This window comes from Muntiacus reevesi, chromosome 10 (assembly GCF_963930625.1).
Source record: "Muntiacus reevesi chromosome 10, mMunRee1.1, whole genome shotgun sequence".
Lineage (NCBI taxonomy): Eukaryota > Metazoa > Chordata > Mammalia > Artiodactyla > Cervidae > Muntiacus > Muntiacus reevesi.
Genome location: NC_089258.1, coordinates 72,040,658 through 72,067,876, shown reverse-complemented (window position 1 = coordinate 72,067,876; position 27,219 = coordinate 72,040,658). Strand labels below are relative to the sequence as shown.

The following is a 27,219-nucleotide window of genomic DNA, read 5'->3' as shown; positions in this document are numbered from 1 at the left end:
TGTGTAAATTGGGGGGGGGGGGAATAAAAGTTGTGTGTAAATCATACTTCTGCAAATGGGCCACCATTGTGTTTTTTTGTTTTTTTTTTTTTACAGTAAGGGGAAAGTTCACTGACTAAGGGTGATTTCTGGCCAATCTTTCTCTAAAAAGGAAGTCCTGGATCTTCTCTGGTGGTCCAGTGGTTGGGACTTCACCTCCCAGGGAAGGGGGTGTGGGTTTGATTCCTGGTGAGAGAGTTAAGATCCCACATGCCTCATGGCCATAAAAAAACACCCCAAAATATAAAACAGAAACCATACTGTCACAAATTCAATAAAGACTTTAAAAAGGGCCCATTCAAAAAAATCTCGAAAAAAACATCCCCACAAAAGATAATTTGTTCAAATTGATATGATCAGATTCTTACATAGTCAGGTTTCTTTAAGCCCAAAGCTTGCATTTCCCTGACTGCACAGATTCAATGCCATATTAGTTTTCCTGAGAGCAGGTGGAAACTCCCAAGGTCCAGATGCTAATGCACTCAAGAATTAGAAGAAAACGGCTTTGGTGGTTTTAACCTGACTTCAGTTTTTGCTTATCGCACGCTATCTGAAAGCATTTGGCATGGGCACAGCCCTGCTGGGAGGCCAAGGCTGAGACATCTGAAAGTGAGGCATTGCGAGGACCACACAAAGAGACATGCAGAACAGCTGTTCGGAGCTCTGGCTGCGTTGAACTGTATTTTCTTCTCTCTAAACCACAGGAATGAAGATTATTCTGGGTAGCAAAATAAAACTCGATTAAAAACAGGTGAGCTATATAACCACTCCTCGGAAAAATACATTGAATATAGCTGTAAAAACAAAAACAAAAACGGGGATTCTACCTGGTACAGTTCTGAAAAATGAAGCGAGAGGTTGGGGCTGAAAATTCCGAGGCTAAGGACCCCAGACAGAGGACCACATGGATGCATGGAGCAGAAGAGGAAGGCATTTTGCCCTCTGACCTCCAGCTCTAGGGTTGTCATCGTTGGCAGTGGGATTCGTGCGGACTCTCGGATCAGAAGTCTCAGACTGTCTTCATCTATCTCTGTGACCTCAATGTTCCCCACAGTAAAGTGGGAGCAATAAGGCTCTTAAATGTTGGTTCGAGGGATTGAACAGAGCCCGGAAGCCGTGAAACAAAGGGCTAGCACATGTTCAGCATTGATAAATGCAGTTGATAAGTAATACTGTAACTTTCACATGTTATGAATATGATCCTCATACTCGTTCAGAGGATAAAAATGACCCACATGCTGCTGCATAGACACCAGTCACAGCTCCAGGCCAGAAATTCTAGTGAATTTCAGGGGTAGTTGAATGGGGGTCAAGAAACATGCGTCTGACGACTTCCCTGGTGGTCCAGTGGTTAAGACTCTGTGCTCCCAATGCAGGGATCCCAGGTTCAGTGTCCAGTCAGGGAACTCAGATCCAACATGCCCCAATTAAAGACTCCGCATGCTGCAGCGAAGACCCTACATGCCACAACTAAGACCCAGCGCAGCCAAAAAACCCCCAAACACAAAAGAAACGTGCCCCGACTCCTGATCTCTGCTTGCTGGCACCAAAGGCAAGTTGCAACTTTACTCTGATACATAGAAAGAAGGACAGGGATGAGAAGACCTCCATGGGCCCCAGCTTTCACCCCTATAAATCTTTAGAAAAGGCATTCCATAGAAATCCACATAAAATGAACTTCAGAAACAGAGTAACAAGTGTTCAAACGGCTGCTTCTCTATCATTGGTGACAATGCTAAGATCCAGCACGTGTGTTCGCCTGCATCTTCTCATGGGAAAGGCTGGAAGTCACTGGTGCCCACGAGGACTTGAGTCCCCCGGCATTGGCATCAAAACTGGGTCCTGCTGTACTTTGTGAAACACCAGTATCTCGTCAGCAAGCTGCTCTCAGAGACCACTTTCCTAACTTGAAATGTCTGATTAGAGACTGTCCTCCCGTGATCTCGAGAGGGCTCCCCCCATCCGCCCCCAGACCTCACAATGTTGTGGAAGAACAGCCCACCTCATGGTTCATGTCCTTTCATTCTGTTTGCATAAACATTTTCTCACAAGGCTCAGGGCCACGCAGCTATTGGCTTTGGTCAACCAAATCCTGTTTTAATTTCACCTCTCTCCAAGGCCATGTTCAAATGACCCCTTTAGTAAATTAATCCATGAAAGCCATGGTTCTTCACATGGGCTGCCCATTACAATTATCTGGGAGGTTTTTTTTCTGTTTTTTGTTTTTTAATACCCATGCCTGGGCCATCCTCCAAGAACTTCTAATTAATTGGGATTTGTGTATTTGTGATTATTGAGGGCACCCCCACTTCCTAACAACAAATCCGGGGCTCTATGTACTCAACGTCAGTTCCTCTCCACCTCTTTAAGAGTATCTCGGGCAGCTGGAGTGTACAGATGGGTCCAGAAGGATCTGAGAGGCAGAGAAATGCAATTCTGAGCCAGTGGCAGCTGATCTGTTGTTTGGGGAAATCACCAGTTTTCACAGGGTCTACATATACATATACACCAAGAGTATCTTCTGGGTAAATGGAAATTGATAATAAGGAATTATAACTCAGTCTCCTAATGATTTTGCTAAAGATGCAAAAAAGTGTTTCTTAATAGCGTTTTAAATTGTTATGCTTTAAAAATCATTTTTATTATTTATAGCTACTGCAGTTATTGTATCAAAAATACAGATAAGTGCAAAGAAACCCTGCATAATTCCACCACCAAGAGATAACCACCATTATGCTAAATGATATATACAAGTCTAAGCTCTTTCTTCCCTTGTGATCTTATATATATAAGATGATATGCACACATAGATGGTTCTACATATATTAGCAGAAAACTACATGAAATTGATTGACAGTAATTGATCATTTTACCCTCAAAGACAGGGAACTGCCTTTTATATGTTGTTCTGCAGCCTGCTTTTGTCTCAGTGCTGTATTGCAAATATTGCTTCGTGTATCACCACATGTGTGGTGAGAGTATATGTGTCTAGAGGTGTATATGTATATTTATACATAAGAGAAAGGAAGGAAAGGGGAGAGAGAGACACAGAGGCAGAGAGAGGGAGAGAGAACAATCTACCTCTTTATTTTTGGTGGTGATTCATTTCTTTCCCACCTTTCTTTAATTTTTGGCTTCCTTTGTTATACGGGATGCTCCCAAAGCATTTCCATGGCATCCATTGTTCTTACAAGCTATTTATGGTTGCATTCCTACCTTCCCACCCACCTACCCACCCACATCCAGTCTTATCCTTTCTCTGCCAGGGAACAGACATGACCAGCTATGTGCAGCCCACATCCTGCAGATCAGAGCAAGCAAGACTGAGGAGAGATGCCGTGTGTGCAGAGTGGGTTTGCGGACCATTGCACTATGGAGAGGTCGCAAGATGACAGATGCGGATGGAGTGTTCAGTCTCCAACCCACAGACTGGGCAAGGGGCCGCCCTCAAAACCTGTGCCTTGTGATTATTTGAAATTGGCTCCTATGGGTTTTGTATACCCAACACACACATTTCTTGAGATTCAGTCATCAAAGCCACTCTGTGTGGACCAAACACCCACCAGGACTGACCCTTGCATAGCTCTCTCCTCAGGGCAACAGTTGACACATGTCATTGGAACTCAGGATCACCATTCTTTCCCCTAAACCAGACATGCCTGTGTTTTCATCTTCAAAGACCACTTTTATTATTTCCTTCTTCATCGACCATGTGGATCGATGAAGACTTTGGAGCCTTTTTCACCACCCCCCTCACCAACATATGTCTTGAATTCAACTTTATTTTAATTGACCCTCCAATCTTTGTAATTACAAATTATTTAGAGCCAACTCTAAAGTCTGTAGAAGAGTCAGTCTTCTCTGTCCATTTTCTCTGGCTAGTTCCTTATTTGCTGGAATAGTTTTCTAGCATCATCGAGCAGGAATCTACCATGAATCTACATTGCCTCTGAATTGTGACCAATTTACCTAACATTTTGGTCTTCTATTAACTGGTCCCACCCCACCAAACATGACTCAGTTTCCACTGCACCTCAAGAAAAATCCATGATCTCATCTGATCAATCCATGAATCTCAGTGCTTCTGCCCAAGCTGCTGCCTCTCTCTAGATGCCCTCCTCCCTCCAAGCCTCCTACATAAACATGTCCTCTCTCCAATGCATAGATCAGTTCCTGCTTCCTTCATAAAATCTTTGGTGATGACTACTCTGTTCAAAGGCATCTCTCCCTTCTCCAGACAGTTTATCTTACTTAACGTCACTAAAATACAAAGCACAGGTTTTTCAAAATGTAGTACTTCATAAGTGTTCATTTGATTTTCTTCTTTTATCATCACCATTAGTTATGGGTTCTGAACAGGAAAATCATATTGAAAAGAATGAAATCATGCCATTTGCGGCAACCTGGATGGGCCTAGAGATTATCATTGAAGTAAGTCAGAGAGAGACAAATATTATGTGATATTGCTTCTATACAGAATCTACAAAAAATGATACAAATGAACTTATTCACAAAGCAGAAACAGACTCACAGACTTAGAGAAAAAACCTCTGGTTTTGGGGGGGATGGGTGGAGGGGAGGGATAGTTAGGGATGGCCATGGACGCACTGCTATATTTAAAACGGATAACCAACAAGGTCCTATGGCATAGCACGGGAACTCTGCTCAATGTGTTGTGGCAGCCTGGTTGGGAAAATAGTTTGTGAGAGAATGAATACATGTATAAGTGTGACTGAGTCCCTTTGCTGTCCATCTGAAACTATCACATCATTGTTAATCAGCTATACTCCAATATGAAATAAGTTATACAGAAAGAATCTGAAACAAATATTGAACTCCAATCAATTGTATGCTTGCAGAAGTGTTTTAAGAGTGAAGTGTACTGATGTCTACAATCTATTTGGAAATGTATCAACAATAAGATGGGTTGGTGGAGGTGCAGGTATCTGATAAAGCAATATGCATGTGTGCATGCTAAGTCACTTCAGTAATGTTTGACTCTTTGCCACCCCATGGACTGTAGCCTGCCCGGCTCCTCTGTCCATGGGATTCTCTAGGCAAGAATACTGGAGTGGGTTGCCATGCCTTTCTCCAAGGGATCTTCCCGACCCAGGGTTTGAACCCAAGTCTCTTACGTTTTCTGCGTTGTTAGGCAGGTTCTTTAGCGCTGGTGCCATTTGGGAAGCCCAAAGCAATACAGCAAATGCTAATTGTAGAATCTAGGTGATACAGATGCTTATGTGTTTGAATATATTCATAATAGAATGCTGGGAAATTTTTTAACATGCTTTTTGCTTGATTATTTACTGATTGGAAGAAAAGAAGTCATTGATTATCACTGTGCTTCATTTCCACATGCTTTCTGGCTCCCGCAAAGGCAGAACTAATTAAGCAGCAGTGTTACTCTCTCTGACCGTTCTCTGTAAGTTGCAGGAAATCCCAGGGTCTGGAGGACCTGCTTTGTTATTAGCACCGGCAGATAAGTGGGTAAACACGAGGTCTGCTCGGCACTGGCAACATCGCCACGACTGTGTGTGTCAGGCAGACCTTGCAGATGACAAGCAGAGGTTCTGTTTTATTCTCCCGTGGATGGTGGAAGTTCACTAAGGCTCTAGGACATGCGGGAACACATCCCCGGTTCTAGTAAACACCCTGAAACTCTTCCGGGGATGGGAAACACAGCGACATTACAAGACTGTCAAACACAGCACACCTCTCTTTTTACTCTTTTCGCTCCTTTATTTCCACATCGTGGTTTTCTTTTTTGTAAGGTCCGCTCAGAAAGCACTCCTCAGTGACCGTATTTACCCCATGTGTTACTTCAGTTAGTTCGATTCTTGCTGCTTCTCCCCACTTTCCAGTCTGTACAGACCATCATAAGATCTATTACCCCTTTTATTTTTTTTTCCATTTATTTTTATTAGTTGGAGGCTAATTACTTTACAATATTGTAGTGGTTTTTGCCATACATTGACATGAATCAGCCATGGATTTACATGTGTTCCCCATCCCGACCCCCCCTCCCACCTCCCTCTCCACCCGATCCCTCTGGGTCTTCCCAGTGCACCAGGCCCGAGCACTTGACTCATGCATCCCACCTGGGCTGGTGGTCTGTTTCACCCTTCATAATATACATGCTGTTCTTTCGAAACATCCCACCCTCACCTTCTCCCACAGAGTCCAAAATCTGTTCTGTACATCTGTGTCTCTTTTTCTGTTTTGCATATAGGGTTATCGTTACCATCTTTCTAAATTCCATATATATGTGTTAGTATGCTGTAATGGTCTTTATCTTTCTGGTTTACTTCGCTCTGTATAATGGGCTCCAGTTTCATCCATCTCATTAGAACTGATTCAAATGAATTCTTTTTAACGGCTGAGTAATATTCCATGGTGTATATGTACCACAGCTTCCTTATCCATTCGTCTGCTGATGGGCATCTAGGTTGCTCCCATGTCCTGGCTATTATAAACAGTGCTGCGATGAACATTGGGGTGCACGTGTCTCTTTCAGATCTGGTTTCCTCGGTGTGTATGCCCAGAAGTGGGATTGCTGGGTCATATGTTGGTTCTATTTCCAGTTTTTTAAGAAATCTCTACACTGTTCTCCATAGTGGCTGTACTAGTTTGCATTCCCACCAACAGTGTAAGAGGGTTCCCTTTTTTCCACGCCCTCTCCAGCATTTATTGCTTGTAGACTTTTGGATAGCAGCCATCCTGACTGCTATTGCCCCTTTTAAAATGAACTCTTGAGCAGAGTTCCCTGTGCTATACAGTAGGTCCTTGTGGTTATCTGTCTTACAAATAGTGTATATGTCAATCTCAACCTCTCAATTTATCCCTCCCAATGGGAAAAGAATCTGGAAAAGAAAAGATACATGGATATATAAAACCGGATCACTGTGTTGTACACCTGAAACTAATACGACATTGTTAACCAAATCTACTCTAATATAAAATAAAAATTTAAAAAGTGCATTCTGACCACATCCATCTGGGTAGGACAAGTGTAGAGAAAAGAGGTTTTGAGAGAGACCTCACAGGGTGTCCCAGCGGTTATGTCTTGTTAGAGGAATTGCTGGCTTCCTCAGAGATAGCTGGGTAATTAGAGAAAGTCCAGGACTGGAATGGCAAAAACCCTCACCTGAATAAAACCCTGTAAGATTTGAGATGTACATGAATGAATGAACATCAGCTCTATTGATATTTTTCACCAAAGGACTGTGCACGATCTCATCATATTAATTTGGGGAAGTCAGTTGAGTACTCTAAGAAACAGTTCATGGATGTGACTTCTGATGACAATGACCTTCCAGAATAGCCCCTCCGCTGAAGCAAAAGATTCATATGCATGAGTGATTGTCTTCTTCCCTTTCTTTTTTCAAATTTGACATCTCTTTAAGGAATGTCTTTTGTATTTCCTAAACTCAGACAAATAAGTATCCATAATGACCGTACTTCCAGGGAGCATTTGCATATTTCATTTTTGAACTAAATCATTTCAGTTTCTAAATTTCCTACCACCTCTGTTATAAAGTCCAATCCATTCCCACTGATTCTGTGTGAGTTAGCATGTTTTCGTGCTGGATATACAGAGTACAACATGCTTTGGGGTCACTGCAAAGATGTTTAAGCACGTGTCTACACTTTCTTATCAACAGTTGGCCTCAAAGTGATAAAGTGTGATGTTTTGAACTCTGCTCCAAGGGAAGATGCACATTAAAATCCTTTTTTCATCCTATAAATTGTTTTGCTTTGACTCCCTCCCTTTCATCCACGACAGAAAGATATGCATGTGTACACACACACAAGCATTCACTGAAAACTAAACAAAAATGTTCAGAGTATGTAATTCAAGCTTAAGGGAATAAATTATTGATTAATCTCATGGTGACCATTTTCCTTAAGGCAAGAATAATATTCAAATTATTTAAAAAATCATTTGAAGGCATCCCATCAGTGTAAGCACCAGCCCTGACATAGGGTCATGGTGTGTCTGCGTTGGTCCCTTTAGTTGCTGGGTCACAGGGAGGTCAGTGTAGGGAATGGATTAGGGGTGGTGGTAAGATTTGGGAGGGTGTTTATTATGATGACTATTCACTAATTGCTAAAGAAATACTTAGCAACTGACATACATAGGCCATCAGTCCTCTCTTAAGGAAAAAAAAAAAGCTGGAAAAGAAGTTGTGAATTGAGAATTTTTACTAGTAGATTTATTCTAAGCTTCCTCAGGGCTTCCCTTATGGCTCAGCTGGTAAAGAATCCACCTGCAATTCGGGAGACCTGGGTTCGATCCCTGGGTTGGGAAGATCTCATGGAGAAGGGAAAGGCTACCCACTCCAGTATTCTGGCCTAGAGAATTCCATGGACTGTACAGTCCATGGGGTCACAAAGAGTGGGACGTGATTGAGTGACATTCACTTTCACGCTTCCTCAGTCCTTCCGCCAGCCATACAGGCACCTGCCGTGACCCTCTAAGTTGCCAGTATGCTCAGCTGTGTCCGACTCTTTGCAACCCTATGGACTGTAGCCCAACAGCTCCTCTGTCCGTGGGATTTTCCATGTAAGAATACTGGGGAGGGTTGCCATTTCCTCCTCCAAGAGATCATCCCAAACCTTGGATTGAACCCACATCCTGTGTCTCCTGCGTTGGTAGGTGGAATCTCTACCGCTGAGTCACCTGGGAAGCCCACACTCTAAGTTCCTTGCACCTTGAGTCTGTATTTTCCATCTATTTCTGCCCCAGTGCCTTGACCAGTAAAGCGAATATGGTGAAAGCGAAAGTGTTATTTGCTCAGTTGGGTCCGACCCCTTGCGACCCCACGGACTGTAGCCCACCAGGCTCCTCTGTCCATGGGATTCTCCAGGCAAGAAGACTGGAGAGGTATTCCCTTCCAGTATTGGAATTCCAACCAGAATGGCAATACTGGTTGCCATTCCCTCCTCCCGGGGATCTTCCTCACACAGGGATTGAACCCAGGTCTCATGCATTGCAGGCAGATTCTTGACCATCTGAGGCAGGGAATATGGTAGGTACTCAATAAATATTTATTGAATGGATGAGTGCTACTCAGCCTTGTATGGACTTTCAGTTACAAGCATTACAAAGTGAGGGTCTCTAAATTCCCCAGTTCCTGCAGGATTTCCTAGGACATTGTAGCTTCTCACTGAAGAGAATGCAGTAGATGCTAGAGACCTGCTTTGATGACTCAGTTCCTGGAAGAGGCCATCAATTTGGCTATCCACTTTCCTGTGGATAGGAGAGGGGTTACCTTGATTTCAGATCTAAAAGATGTTCCCTCATCACCCTGCATATTCATCATCCAAATGGTTAATCTTAGGGGTGACTGAACTAGACTATCTCCTCAAAACTGGTAAAAAGCAAATATCTGACAGCATTGACCTGCCAGTGGTATTTATCATCTTATACATATAGATGTATAAAATGCAAATACATGTATACAAGATGAAATTCATTTACATACAGATATATATACACACGTATAGGAAAGCTACATTTAAGATGGAAAATTAGAACCAAGTTTTCATATTGAAATCAATCTTAGAGATCAGCTAGCTCAAAATCCACCCCCAACCCCCGCCCCACATCTGTTTGATAGTTATGGACACAAGTCAGGGTTTGGAGATAGGTCTGTCAAAGCCACAAGCTACTTAACAAAGCAAGTAAGACTTAGGACTCCTGACTCCAAGTTCAGAGCACTTTTCGCTACCCCACAATCATTTGGCCCGTTCTAAATGATTACGGTAATTTTCTATTCCACTGCAAGCTAACCCTGCACGCTAGGGTTAGGGATAGGGGTTAGGGGGTAGGCCCAGGGCTCTTCTCAGGATGATATTGTCATTTCTCCAGAGAAAGAGAAAGGCCGGGGTTAATGATAAAGCATCCTGGTGATGTTCATGCCACCGTCATTTTCTGGATCACACGTCTCAATGCTCTTCAAGACACACATGGATTTAATTTGTCACTTTAAGGAGGAAAGTTAGGATCAAAACAAAGACATTTCCTCTGTCTATATTAATTCACTTTGCTCAGCACAACCCAGAGGGCACTGAATTCTCTACAAGAGTAGATTACTCTGTTTTAAATCACTTCCCTGATTGGGTTCTTGCCATTTCTTTTATGGTTGGTCCACTCTATGATCTCAGCCATTAAATCTTTCTCCAGTCCAGACTATAATATTTCTTACCTAGAGTTTTGTTGAGCCCTGATTAAATAAATATACTGCAGAGAGAGGTAGGGTCTGGAATACACAGAACTAATGAAGTGGATAGAGTTTGTTTGATAGGACAGAAGCCTAAATTTTGGAAACTTCCTGACCATAAGGGACTCTGGGTAGCATTAGCTACTGAAAAATATGATCTATATATTTTAAATGAACTTTTTAAAAGGTTTTTTTTTTTTTTTTTTTGATCTTGACCATTGTTAAAGTCTTTATTGAATTTGCTACAATATTGCAAATCTGTGTTATGTTTTGGATTTTTGTCCACGAGGCGTGTGGGATCTTACCTCCCCGACAGTGATGGAACCCGTGGTAACCCCTGCACTGGAAGGCGAATTCTTAATCACTGGACTGCCAGGGAAGTCCTTCTACTTCATATTTTTAAAACAACAAAAACAGGGAAAAACTGCTAATTTGGGGGGTGGGGGCATAAGAAACAAGGGCAATGCTGAGTGCTAACAAATATCACTAATCCAGAATGGCTGGCACCAGGAGGATAACCCTGGAATCTGTAGATTGCTGTTTACTCCACTAGTGTGTATGGTGGATTTATTTTCCCCCAATGAGAAAGGATTTTTAAGTGTGTGTTGGCAACTTAGAATCTGCTTTATAAAAATTTATTTTCTAACACAATTGTTAGGACACGTCTATTTCATAATACGAGGGAAACTGTCAGTATAATGTGGAATGATTTTCTCACTTGGGGATCACTGAGACCTTTCTCCTGGGCATTCACCTTATTTTTAATTAGAATCACAGAATTTAGGACTCAGGACCTCATAGATCACCTGGTCTGTCTTCTCCTTAGAACTAAATCCCACCTGCAAAGGAAGACTGGAAAATCAAGAGCTGTTCATTAAGCTATTGGGTTGGCCAAAAGGTTCCACCAATCTTTTGGTCAACCCAATACTCATGAGATGTTTCTTGGAAAGGATGCTGATCCTTTGGTTTGATGCCAGGTTGTTAGGGTCCTTGTAAACTGTTTCCCTACAGTACATCTCAAATTACCACTCAGAACTAGTTGCTACAAAGAAATATTAGGTGTATTAGGAAAGATTTTAACAAAATATCTACAGTGTCATTTGTCAATACTTCTGGAGAAAATGGAAAACCTACTTTTTCTGCAACAGGAAGAATCCCATTACTAGAATAATAATGTGAACACACACACACATTATTATTTACACAAATGGAGTGCTTACTGTAGATATCCAATACTTTGCATGGATTAAGTCATTTCCTCCTCAAAAGAACTCTTTGTAATAGGCACTAATACTTTTTTATTTTTAAAGGAAGGTTTTATTATTTATGTGGGATCTTAGTTCTATCACCAAGGATCAAATCTGTGCCCCCTGCATTGGAAACCCAAGAGTCCCAACCAATGGACTGCCAGGGAAGTCCCAATAGGCATTATTATAACTTTTATTTTCTAGATGAGTATATTTAGGCTTAGAGAAATGAATAAATTTTCTCATAGCATAGCAACCAAAACTCAAACTTAAGGAATCTGACCCCAGAGCCCAGGTTCTTGGACCTGATTGTTACCTATAGGATGAATGTTCAAATTCTATAGGCTCAGTTCCGTCATTTCTTTCAATTATAGGTTCATGTTCATGTCTCACTTTTCAGAAAGAGAACATCTCAACTCAGAACCACAGAGGACACTGAAGTGCCTGCAGTCTTTGCTCTCAAGGCCAGCTCAACCGAGGTCCACCCTGGCCAGCCCTCATGGAAACGCAACCTCTGTACCTTCTGACGTCCCGAGTTCAGAGCCAGTGCCTTCTCTGCGCTTCCTGGGGATGCCATCTACCAAATATTTCTTCCTTCTTTGTCATGAATTTGTATTCCTACCGACTGTGGCTAAAATTTCACTTCCTGGAGAAATGTCTTTAAGCTTTCTATTGGGTTTTCTGCCGCCAGTTTACACTGTCATGGGGATCCCTTCTTGTTTGTCTATTGAGTTTTCTTGGTGATGTGTATACCCTGAATAATGTGATCTTGGAAGGAATGTATCCTGCTCTCCAGCTGCCCAAATTTAATTCAAATGTCCTTCCTATTTACAGTGGAAGTGTTTTATTTCAATTCCTCCCATAAAATGAACAAAGTTAACAAGATGTGTCAAATAAACAATCTTCTAGAAATGCTTCTGTCGCATGACAGAATGCTTCTGTCGCATTCCTCCCCAAATGCATTCGAGCAATGTAAGCACAGTGTAAAAGTTCATATTAAAATACGTTTGGGGGGGGGTAGTTGATAGGAATAGGAAAAAGTAGAAGAAAGAAACGGAACAACTGCACTGAATCGTATTAGCTATGAAAGAAGTTCTTAATTAGGTTATTTTGTTATGACTCTGTATGTGTGGCATGGGTTTATGAAGGAATAAAGTAAAGGTAATGACAGAATGAAAATTTCCTGCATACAAAAAGCATTTTAAGTACTTGTTTCAGAACTGGTTGGTAAGAAAGGCCACAGTTGTTTTTTTTTTTTAATTGAAGTATAGTTGATTTACAATGTTCTGTTAGTTGATTGAATCTGTCTATCTATACATATATATACATATTCTTCTTCAGATTCTTTCCCTTATAGGTAATCACAAAATATTGACTACATTTCTCTGTGCTATACAGTAGGTTGTGTTATTTATCTATTTTATATACAGTAGTGTGTATATGTTAATCTCAAACTCATGATTTATCCCTCTTCCACTTTCCCCATTAGTAATCATAAATTCTTTTTCTACACCTGAGGTCAGGTTGTTTTTTGTTTTAATAGTTTACTAAATACATATCAATAATTGGCCAGCGGATGAAGGTCAATCCTTATTTGGAAGGGGGATTATGCTCAAAAAGACAATCAGATGCCTTTTTCTTCTTGTTAACAAGGCATAAATGGAGAAAATCCACAGGGGGTGGATAACAAAGCAGAGACATTTTACAGTGATTTGTTTGTATATGGTTCATTCTTTTGCCCTTTTTTATGCTCAGTTCCACTTAGGATGTGGTATTTGAGTTCAGGTCCTCTTATCATGAGGCACAAATGGAACAGTTTTAGCCTTGTAGAATTTTTAAAAAATGCCTTCACTAAGACACATGAGTATTAAGCTATCTCTGTTTTCTTTTTTAATTAAGCACATGGGAAACTTCAGTTATGAGCCACTTCAGTCTCTCTCGTTAAAGAATGCTATTCACTGGTCTTCTTACTGGGTCTCATCATGGGAGAGTTTTTACTGGGGCATCAGGGGAAGGCTGTGGCTAAGCTGCTAATGATACCATGTGTGTCCAAATTGACATTCTTATTACTCCTGCGGGTCTGCAATATTATATCTGCATTTTCTATTCAGTATACATAAAGGCAACTCTGAATTAATCAATTGTTTGTTAGGCAGAGATGCAGTTGTTGGGTATTTCTAGGAGAAATCTTTATGTAAAAAGGGATACCTACTATATACTATAAATGGAGTGGAAATGGGTTTTTAATATTAAAACTCCTTGGGAGAATTAGCAAGCAGCAGGAAACTTCATGACGACTTAATGCATTGGCTAGCATGTTATCTTACTGATGCCATTTTAATTTTTTTTGTGATACTACAATTTTACGATACTACAATTAGGCAATTGTGTAGTACAGTGGGCCCTGAAACATGAACTTATCCAACAAAAAGTTGAAGAATGAGTCCTGTGTGAGTCCTGACTCTTTGTCCAAAGGAAGGATGTGTGGATTTTGTTTTAATAAAGGGACACCCATCTGTTATAATCCCATATACAAAGCAGACATTCAGTAAACCACTAGCAAAAACTAAGAGTTGTTTCAGATGCATTCAGTGAACTCTGGAATGAAAATTTTCTTATTCAGTGCCCTAGAAAATACAGGGAAGAAACCCAGGTGATTACTGTAATGGGTAACAATGATGTTTAGAATGATCCAAGAGAAAATGCTTACCAAGGAAACCTTTCCTTTGATGTGATTACAGGTTCACCTTTTCAGGTGCTCCTTTTAGGTCATTTAAGTAGGTAGCTCAACAGACAATGTGGTTAGATTGGAGATGCAGCTTGGGGATGTTTATTTGAACCTGCTATTGTATGGGATGTGTTTATCCTTGATGAGGTTTCCAAGCCATCAACTCCAACTTTTCTTATCAGCGTACCCATCAGAAATGAAAACAAAGCACCGTGTAACCGCTCTTTCTGTTTCTGAACTGTCAATGTTGAACTGACCTATCTCACATCCTGACAAGAAGGACGGATTAGCCATTAGGTAGCTCAGCCACGAAGCTTCTCTTTCAGGACCCTGTGGAATTTCTCTGGCTTCATCATCACTGCCCATCTGGGCACTAATCCTGTCTGATGCGAATTCACTTAATCCTCTGAAGGCAAAGCCTTTAGTTTTCTATCTGCTGAAATAAAAAGTGCGGTAACAGGTTCCCCTTACTTCCCAGATTCAAACTAAGCACCCCACCATGTTCACCCTACTGTTCCTGCCAATGAGGAAATGTACATGTCACTTACATGTACATTTCAGTGATCCTTCAAGCACAGAGGTAGCTAAGTTCAGCAAGTGGAAAAGACAGCAGTTAGAAAGCTACCTGATTCTGAGGTTAAAGATTAGAAAACACGCATCCACAAGTTCCCATCTCTCGACAGGCATTCCACATAATTATCTTCCTGGAAAAGAACAGTTCCAGCATAAAAGCACTGGATGTTTAGTTTATGCTTGTAATTTGGAACCTCACACTCACTGCTATTGGCATCAATCGCCTAACCTCACCAGTCTTGGGGCATTTATTTCCTTGTTGGGAGCATTTAGGTGTGGCCATCTGTGCTAGCATAACACTAAGGTCCTGTGCTTCAGTCACAACTGACCAAGCAACAATCATACCCCAATATTAAAGTGATCGTTCAGAGCTGGCAGCTCCATCTCTAGGAGAAATGCAGCCCTCAGGGACAACAAAGGAAATCTAGATGCTTTGTTGAGAGCTAAGTAAAAATTAAAGAATTGTAGGTTATCCAAGAGCCAAGCAATGTCACTGTGAAACTGCCAAGAGAAGTTGGGGAATTGAGGACTTGCTTCAGGGTCATGTCTGGCATAAAGGAGAAAAAAAATCAGATGAAGGAAATTCCCCAATTGGAACATGACCCAGATCTTTCACAAAGTGACTGCTCCATAAAGCTGTTGCCAAATGTTATTTTAATCAAATCCAGCCTTCATTGGATCTCCATCCCGTGAGCACAGCTAGTTTCACCAAGAACACTTCAGCAGAGTACCAACCAGAAGCAGAGAGTAATGCTGGCACCATCTAACCAGACTGCTGCTCATGATTCCTGCAGACACAGTCAAATGCGCTTCATCTTTGCTGACATGGGACCCATTCTGTATCTTAAAGGGCAGGCTGTATCCCGGTGTTGGGCTCCTAGAAACACACTCCTTTCCCACTGATGTATAAATACATCTCATTCACGTCTATGATTTCACGGGCTTCAATTTTTCCATCAAAAAGCTTAGTCATTGTAAACATCAAGAGTCTCTGATCATGTTTGACAGACATCTTAATATGCATACGACAGAGGCAAAGAATGCTAGACAAACCCATTCTTAAGTAGAAAAGGGAATAGGGGAATGAAGAGATTGAACTGAGAGAAAAGGCTTACATAGTGTTTTAAACTCATGAGGGGATTTAACAGAGCTCTCAACTGCTAATGCTGAGCATATTCTAAAGCTCACTGTTCTGTTCATTCTATTTCCATTACTGGAAAATGGAAATAGAATACACACTAAATTGCACATGTGAGACAGAAAACCACACATGGCCAAGGTTCATAGGAGGGTTTCACTCAGTAACAAAGTAACTGCCTGAACCTTGGCTTGATTGCCTTTAAAAGGAAGGAGCTAGGCTTTGGAACTTCACAAGTACATATGCATCTGGGATGGTTAATTTCATGTGTCAACCTGACCAGGCCATCAGGTACCCAAATATTTGGTCAAACATTAGTCAATGAGGGTGTTTTCAGATGAGACCAAAGTCACAATAGGCTGAAAAAAGCAAATTGCCCTCCACACTGTGGTTGGGCCACATCTAACCATTTGAATGCCTGATCCTTCCCAGGTAAGAGACGCTTCTCCTGCCTGACAGTTTCTGAACTGGGACATTCGTTCTACAGACTCTGGACTCGCCAGCTTCTGTAATAATACAAGCCAATTTCTTATAAAGAATCTCTTTATATATATGTGTGTGTATATCCTGTATCTTATATATGTATCATATTGGTTCTGTTTGGAGAACCCTGATGAATACAATATCTCAGATTTTAAAACTGGGGTCTGGACTGGTCAGTACCCTCTTAGTCAACTAACAAGTACAAATAAATAATATTCACATATTTGACAATTTTTTCTCACATTTGGAGCTAACCATTGCCTGTCTTCAATCAGTAACTCTTAAATTTCAGTCAACTAAGGTTGAAGCTTGACATTCATAGAATTTTCCCTAAGCTCAAGTCCAACTGGTGGTTGTTAGATGGTGCTAGTGGTAAAGAACCCGCCTGCCAAAACAGAAGAAGAGACACAGAAGTACAGAACAGACTTTTGAACTCTGTGGGAGAAGGTGAGGGTGGGATGTTTCAAAAGAACAGCATGTATATTATCTATGGTGAAACAGATCACTACCCCAGGTGAGATGCATGAGACGAGTGCTCGGGCCTGGTGCAATGGGAGGACCCAGAGGAGTCGGGTGGAGAGGGAGGTGGGAGGGGGGATCGGGATGGGGAATACGTGTAACTCTATGGCTGATTCATGTCAATGTATGACAAAACCCACTGAAATGTTGTGAAGTAATTGGCCTCCAACTAATAAAATAAAATTAAAAAAAAAAAGAACCCGCCTGCCAATGCAGGAGATATAAGAGACACAGGTTTGATCCCTGGGTTGGGAAGATTCCCTGGAGGGAGGCATGGAACCCTCTCCAGTTCTCTTGCCCGGAGAATCCCATGGACAGGATTCTAGGACAGGAGCCTGGTGGGTTGCAGTCCATGGGATCGCAAAGAGTTGGACACCACTGAAGCACCTGAGCAGGCAGGCAGGGAAGGTGATTACTATGTACTATAATACTTCAATCAGTATTCTCTTATTTCTATTTTTTATTTCTAATATTTCAAAAGTGTCTAATGATCATCTAAACTATAACTAGTAAGCTACACAGTTACACCCTCAAGGACTTTTTAGAAGATATATGAAATTATAGTCCTAATCAATGTTAAGAAACATGTCAAGAAATAGTCACAACTTAAAGGTATATTTCAGATATATCTGGTGGTGGTCAAGGGTAGCCAGAAGCACATTTCCTTAAACCTCTTGCTAATGAGTTTGTGTTGTCTTCTTATATTTGAAAAGAAAGGAATAGACATTTCATCAACAAACACAGGTGAATGACCAACTAACAAATGAAAATTTGCTCAATATCATTAGCCATTATGGAAGTGCAAGTTACAATAAAAAAAAAAAAATCTACAAACTCATTAGAATGACTTAATTTAAAATGACCAAGAGTAAGTGTTGACAAAGATGTGGAACAACCAGCACAGTTACATCCTAGTGGTAAAAATGTTAATGATTACACTTATTTCAGAAAGCTTCTTATACCATTAAATACCTAATTACCATATGGACCACTAATCCCATTTCTAGGTATTTACCCAAAAGAAATGAAAATAAATGTCCATACAAGGTCTGTACACAAGGATTCATAGCAGCTTTGTTCATAAGCGCCCCCAAATGAAAACAATCCTATGTCTATCACCTGGTGAAAGGATGAACACATTGCGGTAGATCCATAAAGTGGAACACTACTTAACAAAAATAAAAAATGAATTACAGATAGGTGTAGCAGAATGAAGGAATGTCAAACACATTATGACAACTGAAAGAAAGCAGAAAAGTGGTGGTTAGGGGTAGAGGAAAAGAAATGACTGCAAAAGACTGCAAGCAAACTTTGGGGATGAATGGAAACGTTGTCTATCTTGACTGTGACGGTATATTTACTTTCACCACTGAGACTGGTGGGTGAAAAGTCAAAGTGTTCGTCGCTTAGTCTACTCTGAACCTTTGCAACCCTACGGACTGCAGCCTGCTAGGCTCCTCCGTCCATGGGATTCTCCAGGCAAGAATACTATAGGGAGTAGTCATTCCCTTCCCCAGGGGATCTTCCCGACCCAGGGACTGAACCCAGGTCTTCTGTCTTGTAGGCAGATTCTTTACCATCTGAGCCAACAGGGATGCCCAAGACTTGGTTCTCTTTAATTACAGACCTTTGTATTCTGTCTGACGTATGCAGATTACTCAGTACTTGAACTGAGCAAATAAAGGAATTATGAGGCTATGAGGTAGCACTTGTTTCGATGTACTGAACATTTTAACTAATGCATTAACCATTTTGACTTATTTTGAAAATATAACTGTTTGTAGAGCCTTGCTTTCAAGCATAGCTAGTCATATTGACACAGAAAAAGAAATACAACTTAGATGCCTCCTTCATACTATAATCTTCCTAAATAAAAAGTGACACATATTCCTGAAAAGATGACAAATTATTGAACTACACTATTTTCTGCTGGATATCATCCTAGAAGGCAACCTAGCTCTAAAGAATAGGTACGCCTCGAATCTCCTGTTTTTGAAGGATCTAAGAAAAATCAATATACCCTTAGCACATCTGAGTGGGCAAGCGGAGAAGGGATTGCTATTTATCGAGCACCTATTCTGTGCCATGAAATATTCAAAATATATTCTTTTAAAATTGGGCCCAGACAATAACCAAAAATAGGCACTTTTTGGGTACTTTTGGTACAATTCAGAGAAGTTAAGCAGTTGAGTGACTTACCCTAGATCACAAAGCTAGTAAGGGACACCACCAAATTAAAACTCACCCCTGTGTGGTTCTATTTAATCCTCCCATGGTTTTATACCCAGGCAGACAGTCACTTGAAGAAGTTATAACATAACCTCAGGAATAACACAAATTCTTGGAAGTTCTGAAATGGACATTCTAATTTGGGCCATGCCAGACCAATGTGAGACAAACCCAGCCACCTCCTCAGTGTCGTATTTCCCCACATCTGTAAGGTAATAGTCACAACGCACATCCCTTGGTCACACTGCATGTCCCATGGTCTCTGAGGATTACAAAATGCTTTAGAGTCTGGTAAAATTCTTTGGAGAAATATAAGCCTACATTGATCCAGATCAGAATTTCACCAAACCTAAAAACACTGGCCCCTATAAGAGAAGAACTGCTAAGCCCCAAAGTCGAACACATTTGCCTGCATCATTTCTCTCCCAAGCATATCTAGTTACGTTCACAGTAAATACACGCATGGGTGGAACTGACAGTGGTAACGATGTTTAAAATGGCCTATTTGTCTGCTCTTTGACGCTTTCCACCCATTTTATTTTTGCTCTGGGGGATTCTGTTTTCTGGGAACTGGTTTCACTGAATCGATGGTCCTGCCATTATCATAGCATTTCCTATGATGGACAGACACAGAAGATGTGTACCATAAAGTCTTACCTAGGATGCAAAGGCCGTCTGTGCAGTTCTCGGATTCCTGGCTTAGACCTTCGCAGAATTTGCCCCCGTTTCTCGGGGCGGGGGCTGTGCATTCTCGGATCCGCAGATGCTCGCACTCTGGGCTGCAGACCGACCACTCACTCCACACTTCCCAGCTCCCGTCCACTTCAAAGGGAAACAGAAGGAGCCATCGTTAGACTGCATCTGACAGCTGTCAGGAGACTCACCCCAAGGCCACTGTGGTTCTTAGAGCTGGATTTCAAAGAAATCACCACCACCACAGAAACAAAATAATATATCCGTTTATCTTCTCTCCATGGTTTCTTTCCTAAAGAGACAAGTGAACAACAGCAGTGGTATAATTCTCTCGCTATTGCAGGATGAGACCAATTACTGAATTTGGGCAAACATGTGAATTACCCATGCCCTCAGGTTAGCTAATCATATCATTATCCATTCTTTCCCCATCTTTTATGCCCAAGTGCATCTTAGACGGACAGATACACTCTGCGCAAGAACCACTGGTAATCACTACTTCCTTATGGGTTGATAGTTTAGAACAGAAAGTAGAATAAATGTTCTTTTAAGTCCTAGAAACCCCTCAATAATGAAAAGCTAAACCCATATATATTGATAGTGTTAAACTAAAACAGGTCAGCCAAGCCCCAAGATACCAAGACTTACATAAATAGAATTTCTTGGGTCATGGATTGCTGCTGTATGTAGAAACGAACAAACTGAACTTAATTCCACTAAAAAACAACCCTAGAGATTATGGCAGCTGTTGGAAGCAATTGTTCCACTACCTCCTAGGAATAGGCCAACCATGCTTATGTGGGTTATTGAAGATATTGCCATTTTTAATCCAGAGCGACTAGTCAAGTGCATGTGCATGCTCAGCCACTCAGTTGTGCCTGACTCTTTGTGACCCCACAGACTGTAGCCCACCAGGCTCCTCTGACCAGGAGATTTCCCAGGCAAGAATACTGGAGTGGGTTGCCATTTCCTTCTCCAGGGGATCTTCCTGACCCAGAGATTGAACCTGTGTCTTCTGCATTGGCAGGCAGATTCTCTACCACTGAACCACCTGGGAAGCCCAGTGTAGGGCAAAATAAAAATATTAAATTTGAATCAAAATATCTGAGTTCCTGTCTTGGTTCTGTCAACTTTTTGGCTGAGCCACCCTAAGTAAACACTTAGCTTGACTTTACCATTTCTGTCAACTGGGGAATCATAAAACTCACAACACAAAACTAAAGGACATTGTCTGTGTAAATGTATCTTGCATAGTACCCGCACATAGTAAGCACTCAATAAATGTGTACTGAATACAAATTCAAAATGAAACTCCAAGCACAGGCAAAAGCCTCGCCTTAGCTTTGAGTGGCACTAGATTTGCAATTTTAAAGACACAAGTCTCTGGTCCAGCATCCTTGGACTTAATGTTTGATCATGCGTGTGAGACCCAGGATTCATTTATTTCTCAGTGGGAGGATATGCTTCCCATTCAGAAAGCCATCTTCTGGCTCATCTATTTCTCATTGTATAAATTGGGTTACAGCCAGTAAGATGAGCAAAAGAACTTGTTAAAGCCATATTTGGTAAATGAAGTCTCTATTCAGAAAGGAAGGCAATCATAGCCCAAATGCAAAACAGAAATGGCTGTGATGCAATCTCTGCCAATTGCATTGTCTTAAATGCAAAGGCAAACGTGATGAGGTTAGTTGAATGGTGACTGATGAAAAAAGGGCAAGTATTTGGTACCTGTTTTGTGCTCAAAGGCATTTCACTACACCCTATTAAACAGATGAACACTATACAATGGGAGAACCCAAGGAGAGAAGGGTATGGCTTAGCCCAATCAAACACTGGTAGTATAAAAATACATAAAAACATTTGGCTTATTGATGTTGAGTGTCTAGGGTAATCTGAGTATGAAGAGAAAAACTATGCCCCCATATAGAGGTATTTCACCCATGTTCTTGCTAGTACAATGAGTTCCACATCAGAACTCTGGACAAGCACTCCGTTCCAAGAACCCGGAAGATGTTGACTTTGGGTAGGTAGGTTCTACTGAAAGCTTCACACCAGCTCAATCGTGGTGGTGGATAAGAAGGGAAAAGGAAATCTAGGCATATCTCACCAGGACAAAGAGCAGTGCAGGTTATTTTCTGCACTGACATTCCCTCACAAAAGGCTCCACCATTGAGAGGAGCTGGGTTGGTGCAGGTCCGGGAACGTTTCTGCCATCCTCTCCCACAGGGAACATTGCAGGCTGACCACTCTGTCCAGGAAGACCAGCCTCCATTCACTGAGAGAGAAAAATGGGGAGGGGAGAAGAAAAAAAAAAAAAGAAAGGAAAGAGGTTTTTACTGATTGCCTACTATGTGCAAGTCACTTGCCAGGTGTTGTGAGTTGGGCATCCAGGGACCAAGAGACCAGCGGGGACCCTCACCGGCTGCCCCACTGTGTGGCAACCGTGGGGCTGATCTAGTCTCCATTTCTTGATCTACTCTTCTGTAGACCATAGGAGGGATACAGAGAATTTGCTTTGCAAGGAAATGATGAACCAGAGGAAGAACTCATCAACATATCTCTATAGCACTTGAAATTCCAGAGTAGAAGAAGAAAATAACAGCATCTGAATTTCTATTAACTTTCAGTGCTTCAAACGTAAATCCCAGGGCTCTTCTATTGTGGAAGGGAGTGCTTACTTCAATAGCTGGGAATTTCACTTATCCATTACCTGAGCTATTCAGCAAATAGTCATGTTTGTTTTTGGTGAATTTCATATGCCAGAAGAGGAACTGCGAATAGCAGGTCTGGGGAGGATGGGCTGAATGTTGGGTTTGGGAAGAGTGGGAAGCAGAAGATGCCCACCTCAATTCTTTTCAAATGTAAACACAATGGAGGCAAAGAAACGTCTTTTAAAATTCTTTTGAAAATAGATTGAAAATGTCACTCACTGTCCCCCAGAAGTCCAATCTTGGATGAAAGACCAAACACATTCCCAGCTACAGGGGTCTGCATCACCTGCCAAAGGGCTGAGGCAGGAGATGGTGCTGTAATGGAAACGCGCTGGAGTCCCTTCAGTGCTACACACAGAAAGTTCCAAGGAAATGCACCTCCCTCTACCCCTCTGCTTTCTATCCTCTCTATCCACTCCGGGCCTTTGGGCTGGTCTTACCATAAACCACCACTGTGGCCGACAGGCTCCTCCTCTTGGCTACGATGTTGGCCGCCATGCAAGTGTAATTCCCGGAGTCCGAGAGCCGCGCCTGCCGGATGATGAGGTTGTGGTCTGCTCTGGTGTCGATGTGCTCATCTTGTTCAGAGTCTATGGGCTCCTCGTTTTTCAGCCATTCCACCTATCAGAAGTCAGGAATGTTTACAAGTCATTAACACACGCACACACACACACACAAACTTTTCTGGAATCGGAAGATGAGTGGTTAGAGCATATGGGACAGAGATGGACATAACACACAGAACGGCAACACAAATGGTATCTTTTTAATCTTTATCCCATACACCATCCTTTTCATTCATTTGGTATATTCAGGACATGAATACTCCAGTTAATAAACTGGAGGTGGGAAGAGAATATAAGCATCCTATCGACTTTGACCTATTTTCTAAAAATGCAATAGAAGAGAGAAAAGACTGTAATTAGGTCATTTCATTATATTTCATCGTGTTACAACTCTGATGATGATGATGATACTCCAGTAACTGGCCCAAAATGGAGATCAGAAAAAGCAACACATGTAGGTAGAGCTTGGACTTTGTGCAGAGGGGATATTATGCTGTCAGACAAGGTTTGAAGCTGATATTGCTTGCATTTAAACAACAACATAGATTTGGGTAATCAGAAACACAGAAATGAAACTCAGATCTCAATGCTCCCTGGTTTCAGGGACATGTTCCTTTGGTGATCGTTTGTTACTCCTTTAGTGATTCAACAGTTGTTTAGGTCAGATCAGATACCCGACACATTTAAGCCCCAGTCTTCCTTCCAAAGGACCTCACTTTTCACGTCCTCTGAGTATAGACTAGTCCCATCTCCGGTTTGTTTCCTCTAGCTTGGTCCTACAGTATCTATTTCTCTCTTTCCAGTTCCACCTTAAGCCTATCCTTGGCTGAAAGTACTCTTTCCCTGGACATGTGAGAAAGCCACAGATGGGACCTTCTGCTCCCTGGATCTTCATCTTCTTGGGAGCTGGGGCACACCGTCCATATATCCCCTAATTCATCAAGCAGACCAGGCTTCCCCCATCAAGTTGCCTGCTTTCCCCATGCCGTCCTCTGCTTCTACATCTAAACAACATCTCCACTCCCTCGTGCCATCTTGGTAGCACCATACACAGCTCCTGTTTGACAAGAACCATTTAGCTCTAGTTATTATGTGTTATACATAGGAATTTAACAGACACATCAAAACTGTAATTTAACCAAGAAAGCAGTCACTATACCAAAAAGACCACACATGGAAGTACATGCATCTGGTTCTTTTCACGTACCCTGCCCACCACTGACATAGATAATTGAAAGTTGGCTTTAGAAGATGTCTCATTTCATCTTTAAATGTAAACAATTATAATTTATCTCCAATAATCAAGTGACACCTGTTAGCAATTTGGTTTAATAAATATTTTTGGCTTCCATTAAAAGGGATTTATTTACCAGAAGAAAACCTGTACTGATACTTTCATATTTATCCCAAGAACCATCCCAAGAATGACAGTATAGAATACCAAAAGTCATCAGTCAATCCAAAATCAATCCAAGATGAGGCAGATTTTTATAAAAGAAAATGATGCCAAAATAGCCAAAAGAGATCTGAGGACTGCTTTAAAACATGTACAAGAGCTGAAAAAGCAACGCGGTGCAGGGCCATGAAGTAAGGAGGCAAGCTTGACTACCAACCCCAGCAGCTCCTCAAGGCATCACCGTGTGCCAGCCTTGCGTATAAGAACTAACGATGTCCAAAAGCAGAGTCCAAAAGCACTGCTCTGCTTAATGAAGCAGGACAGTGGAGCCAATTTTAAACCATCTGACCACAAGTCCATTACAAAATATCCTCCACTCCCCAGTAACTCTGCATATTTTCCAGCCATTTATTCATTCCACTGATAAATATTCCAACATTTACTGAACATCAGAGAGTTGAAAAAAGCGAGATAAACAAACCCAGCATGACCTCTTCTTCCACGAACCTTACATTTAATGGTTAAGATGGAAACAAGTAAATCTAGGGACTTCCGTGGTGGTCCAGTGGCTAACACTCTGCGCTCCCAATGGGAGCCTGGGGGCCTGGGTTCAATCTTTGGTCAGGGAACTAGATCCCATATGATGTAGCTAAAAAGATCCCGTACGCCGCAACTAAGACCCAGAACCTCCAAACAAATAAATTTATAAGAAAAGAAGTAAATACACATTGCCATCAGAAAGTAAGAGCTGTCGCCAATATCTGTGATAAAACGTTTATTTATGTTAAGCCAACTGGATTGGGTTTTTTAAACCACCATCACTGCTGTGTCACTGGAGAGAACGAATCGGTCAGCTTAAAGTGGGTCTGGGGGACTCTGGTTCCACTCCATTCTCCTCCTGGCCCAGAAATTCTGAGTGCAAACTGTTTGGTTTTCTGATTGCTAATATCCTACCCTTTCCATTTCTAGCGCCTACAAAGCCATTCCCTCCTGTCTCCACCTTAAGTCATCTTTTTCCATCCTTCCCCCACAAACAGCTGGTCAGGAAGTTGGGAAAGTCTGGCCATGGTCCATGAGTAAATCATTCCTAGTAAGGAAATGACCCTGGGGGCAGTGGCCCTCGAAACAGAAACCAAAGTAGGCCCAGCACCTGGAAATCAAAGAAAGCTTTCCAAAGCAAATCTGGGCCCAGAGGAAATTAAAGCCACAATCATTAAGCAGAGGTCTGGTTCCAAATTAAAAACTTATATAAAAATACCTCATGCACAAAATGAAGTGGTAAACACACCAAGAAAATATTTGCCACAGATTTGACATATAAAACAGTAATAATCTGATGATCTGAGGGTTACAATCTGAATCACTCATGCTCTCATATCAGTTGAGGAAAAATGTCACCCAAAATAAGATGGAAAAAACACATGCTAATTAGACAACTCAATAAATATTCTATACCACTAAAAAAATGGTGAACAACAATATAATGACATTGTTCCTACCCAAAGAGTGACGACGAAAATTTCACAAATGTACACAGGCACACACACACATACAATATGTTTTTAATTGAACTTACAGAGTACCAGACATTTCTGCTACTGCTGCTCTATGATTATCTCCTTTCTGGAAGATACTAAGAGCCTCTCAACTATGGTCTGTCTGGTGCTTCCATTCCTGCCTCCATTGTGGATTCTCCATGAAGGGATTAGGTCATATCCTTTTCAGGGTCCAAATCCTTCTACAGCTTTGAACTCTGCTAAGAACAAAACTGCACATCCTTAGCATGGCTAAGAAAGTCCTGCTTGGTCTGCCCCCTAGTGAACTTCCCACCTTAGATTCCCCAACTAACCTTTGTGCACTCTACTCCAGCCCTGCTGGACTCCTTCCTATTCTAGAAAACTCAACCCAAGGTCCTACCTCAGGGCCTTAACATCTGCTGTTTCCTCTGCTTTCTGCCCGGAAGGCCTCGCCTGCGAGTGTCCCTAAGGCTCAACTCCACCTTTCATTCAGGTCTCTAATCAAATGCTGCCTCCTTAGAGAGGGCTTGCCTGACAACCCTTCTCTAATATACCAAGGTCCCCTCACTGTCTGTGTCCTGCTTTAATTTTCTTCCTAATATTATCTCCATCTAACAGGCTTAAAGATAGTAAGCCTTTTGCTCTTGTAATTGTGATCTCAAGAATTTGCTGAAGAAAATTATTAGGGCTACAAACAAGAATTTAAACACAATAAACTATTTTTAGGTGCAAAAAAGAAAGAGAAAAAAAGTATGGCAGAGCTCTATTTAAATAAATCATGATTCAATAATTCAATTTAATATTGTACAGCACTAAAGGTCATGATTTCAACTAGTGAAAATACTGAAAATGCTCATAATGCATGAAAGAGTCAACCTGCAAAACTGTGTGTTTAGTGCAATCATAAATTTGTAAAGACAACAAAAAAAGAAATCACAAACATACGTATTCTTTAAAAATGATTGGAAGAAAATGCAATATGCTGCAGAGGTTTTGAAAAAAGAACTGGGGCAGCTGTTTTTTTTTTCTTCCTGGTGGTTAACTGTGGCACATAAAGGAAAAGGTCTTTATTAATCTGAAAAAACAACTACATTAGCTTCTAAAAGTCTTTTACTTACATAGCACAGTAGTATTCAAATTTATATTTAGCCATAGAC

The 27,219-nt window shown here is 41.4% G+C and overlaps 1 protein-coding gene across 3 annotated transcripts in view; it reads right to left on the bottom strand.

Annotated features, from left to right (window-relative positions):
• Positions 1–27,219, bottom strand: part of UNC5D (unc-5 netrin receptor D) — a 607,527-nt gene that overhangs the window by 100,638 nt on the left and 479,670 nt on the right. For all 3 annotated transcript variants that reach the window (XM_065947397.1, XM_065947399.1, XM_065947398.1), the window contains exons 5-7: positions 23,024–23,204; positions 21,980–22,147; positions 19,837–20,001 (exon numbers count right to left, since the gene is read on the bottom strand). In XM_065947397.1, coding sequence (XP_065803469.1) covers positions 19,837–20,001; positions 21,980–22,147; positions 23,024–23,204 — 514 coding nt within the window. The remainder of the gene's footprint in view (positions 1–19,836; positions 20,002–21,979; positions 22,148–23,023; positions 23,205–27,219) is intronic.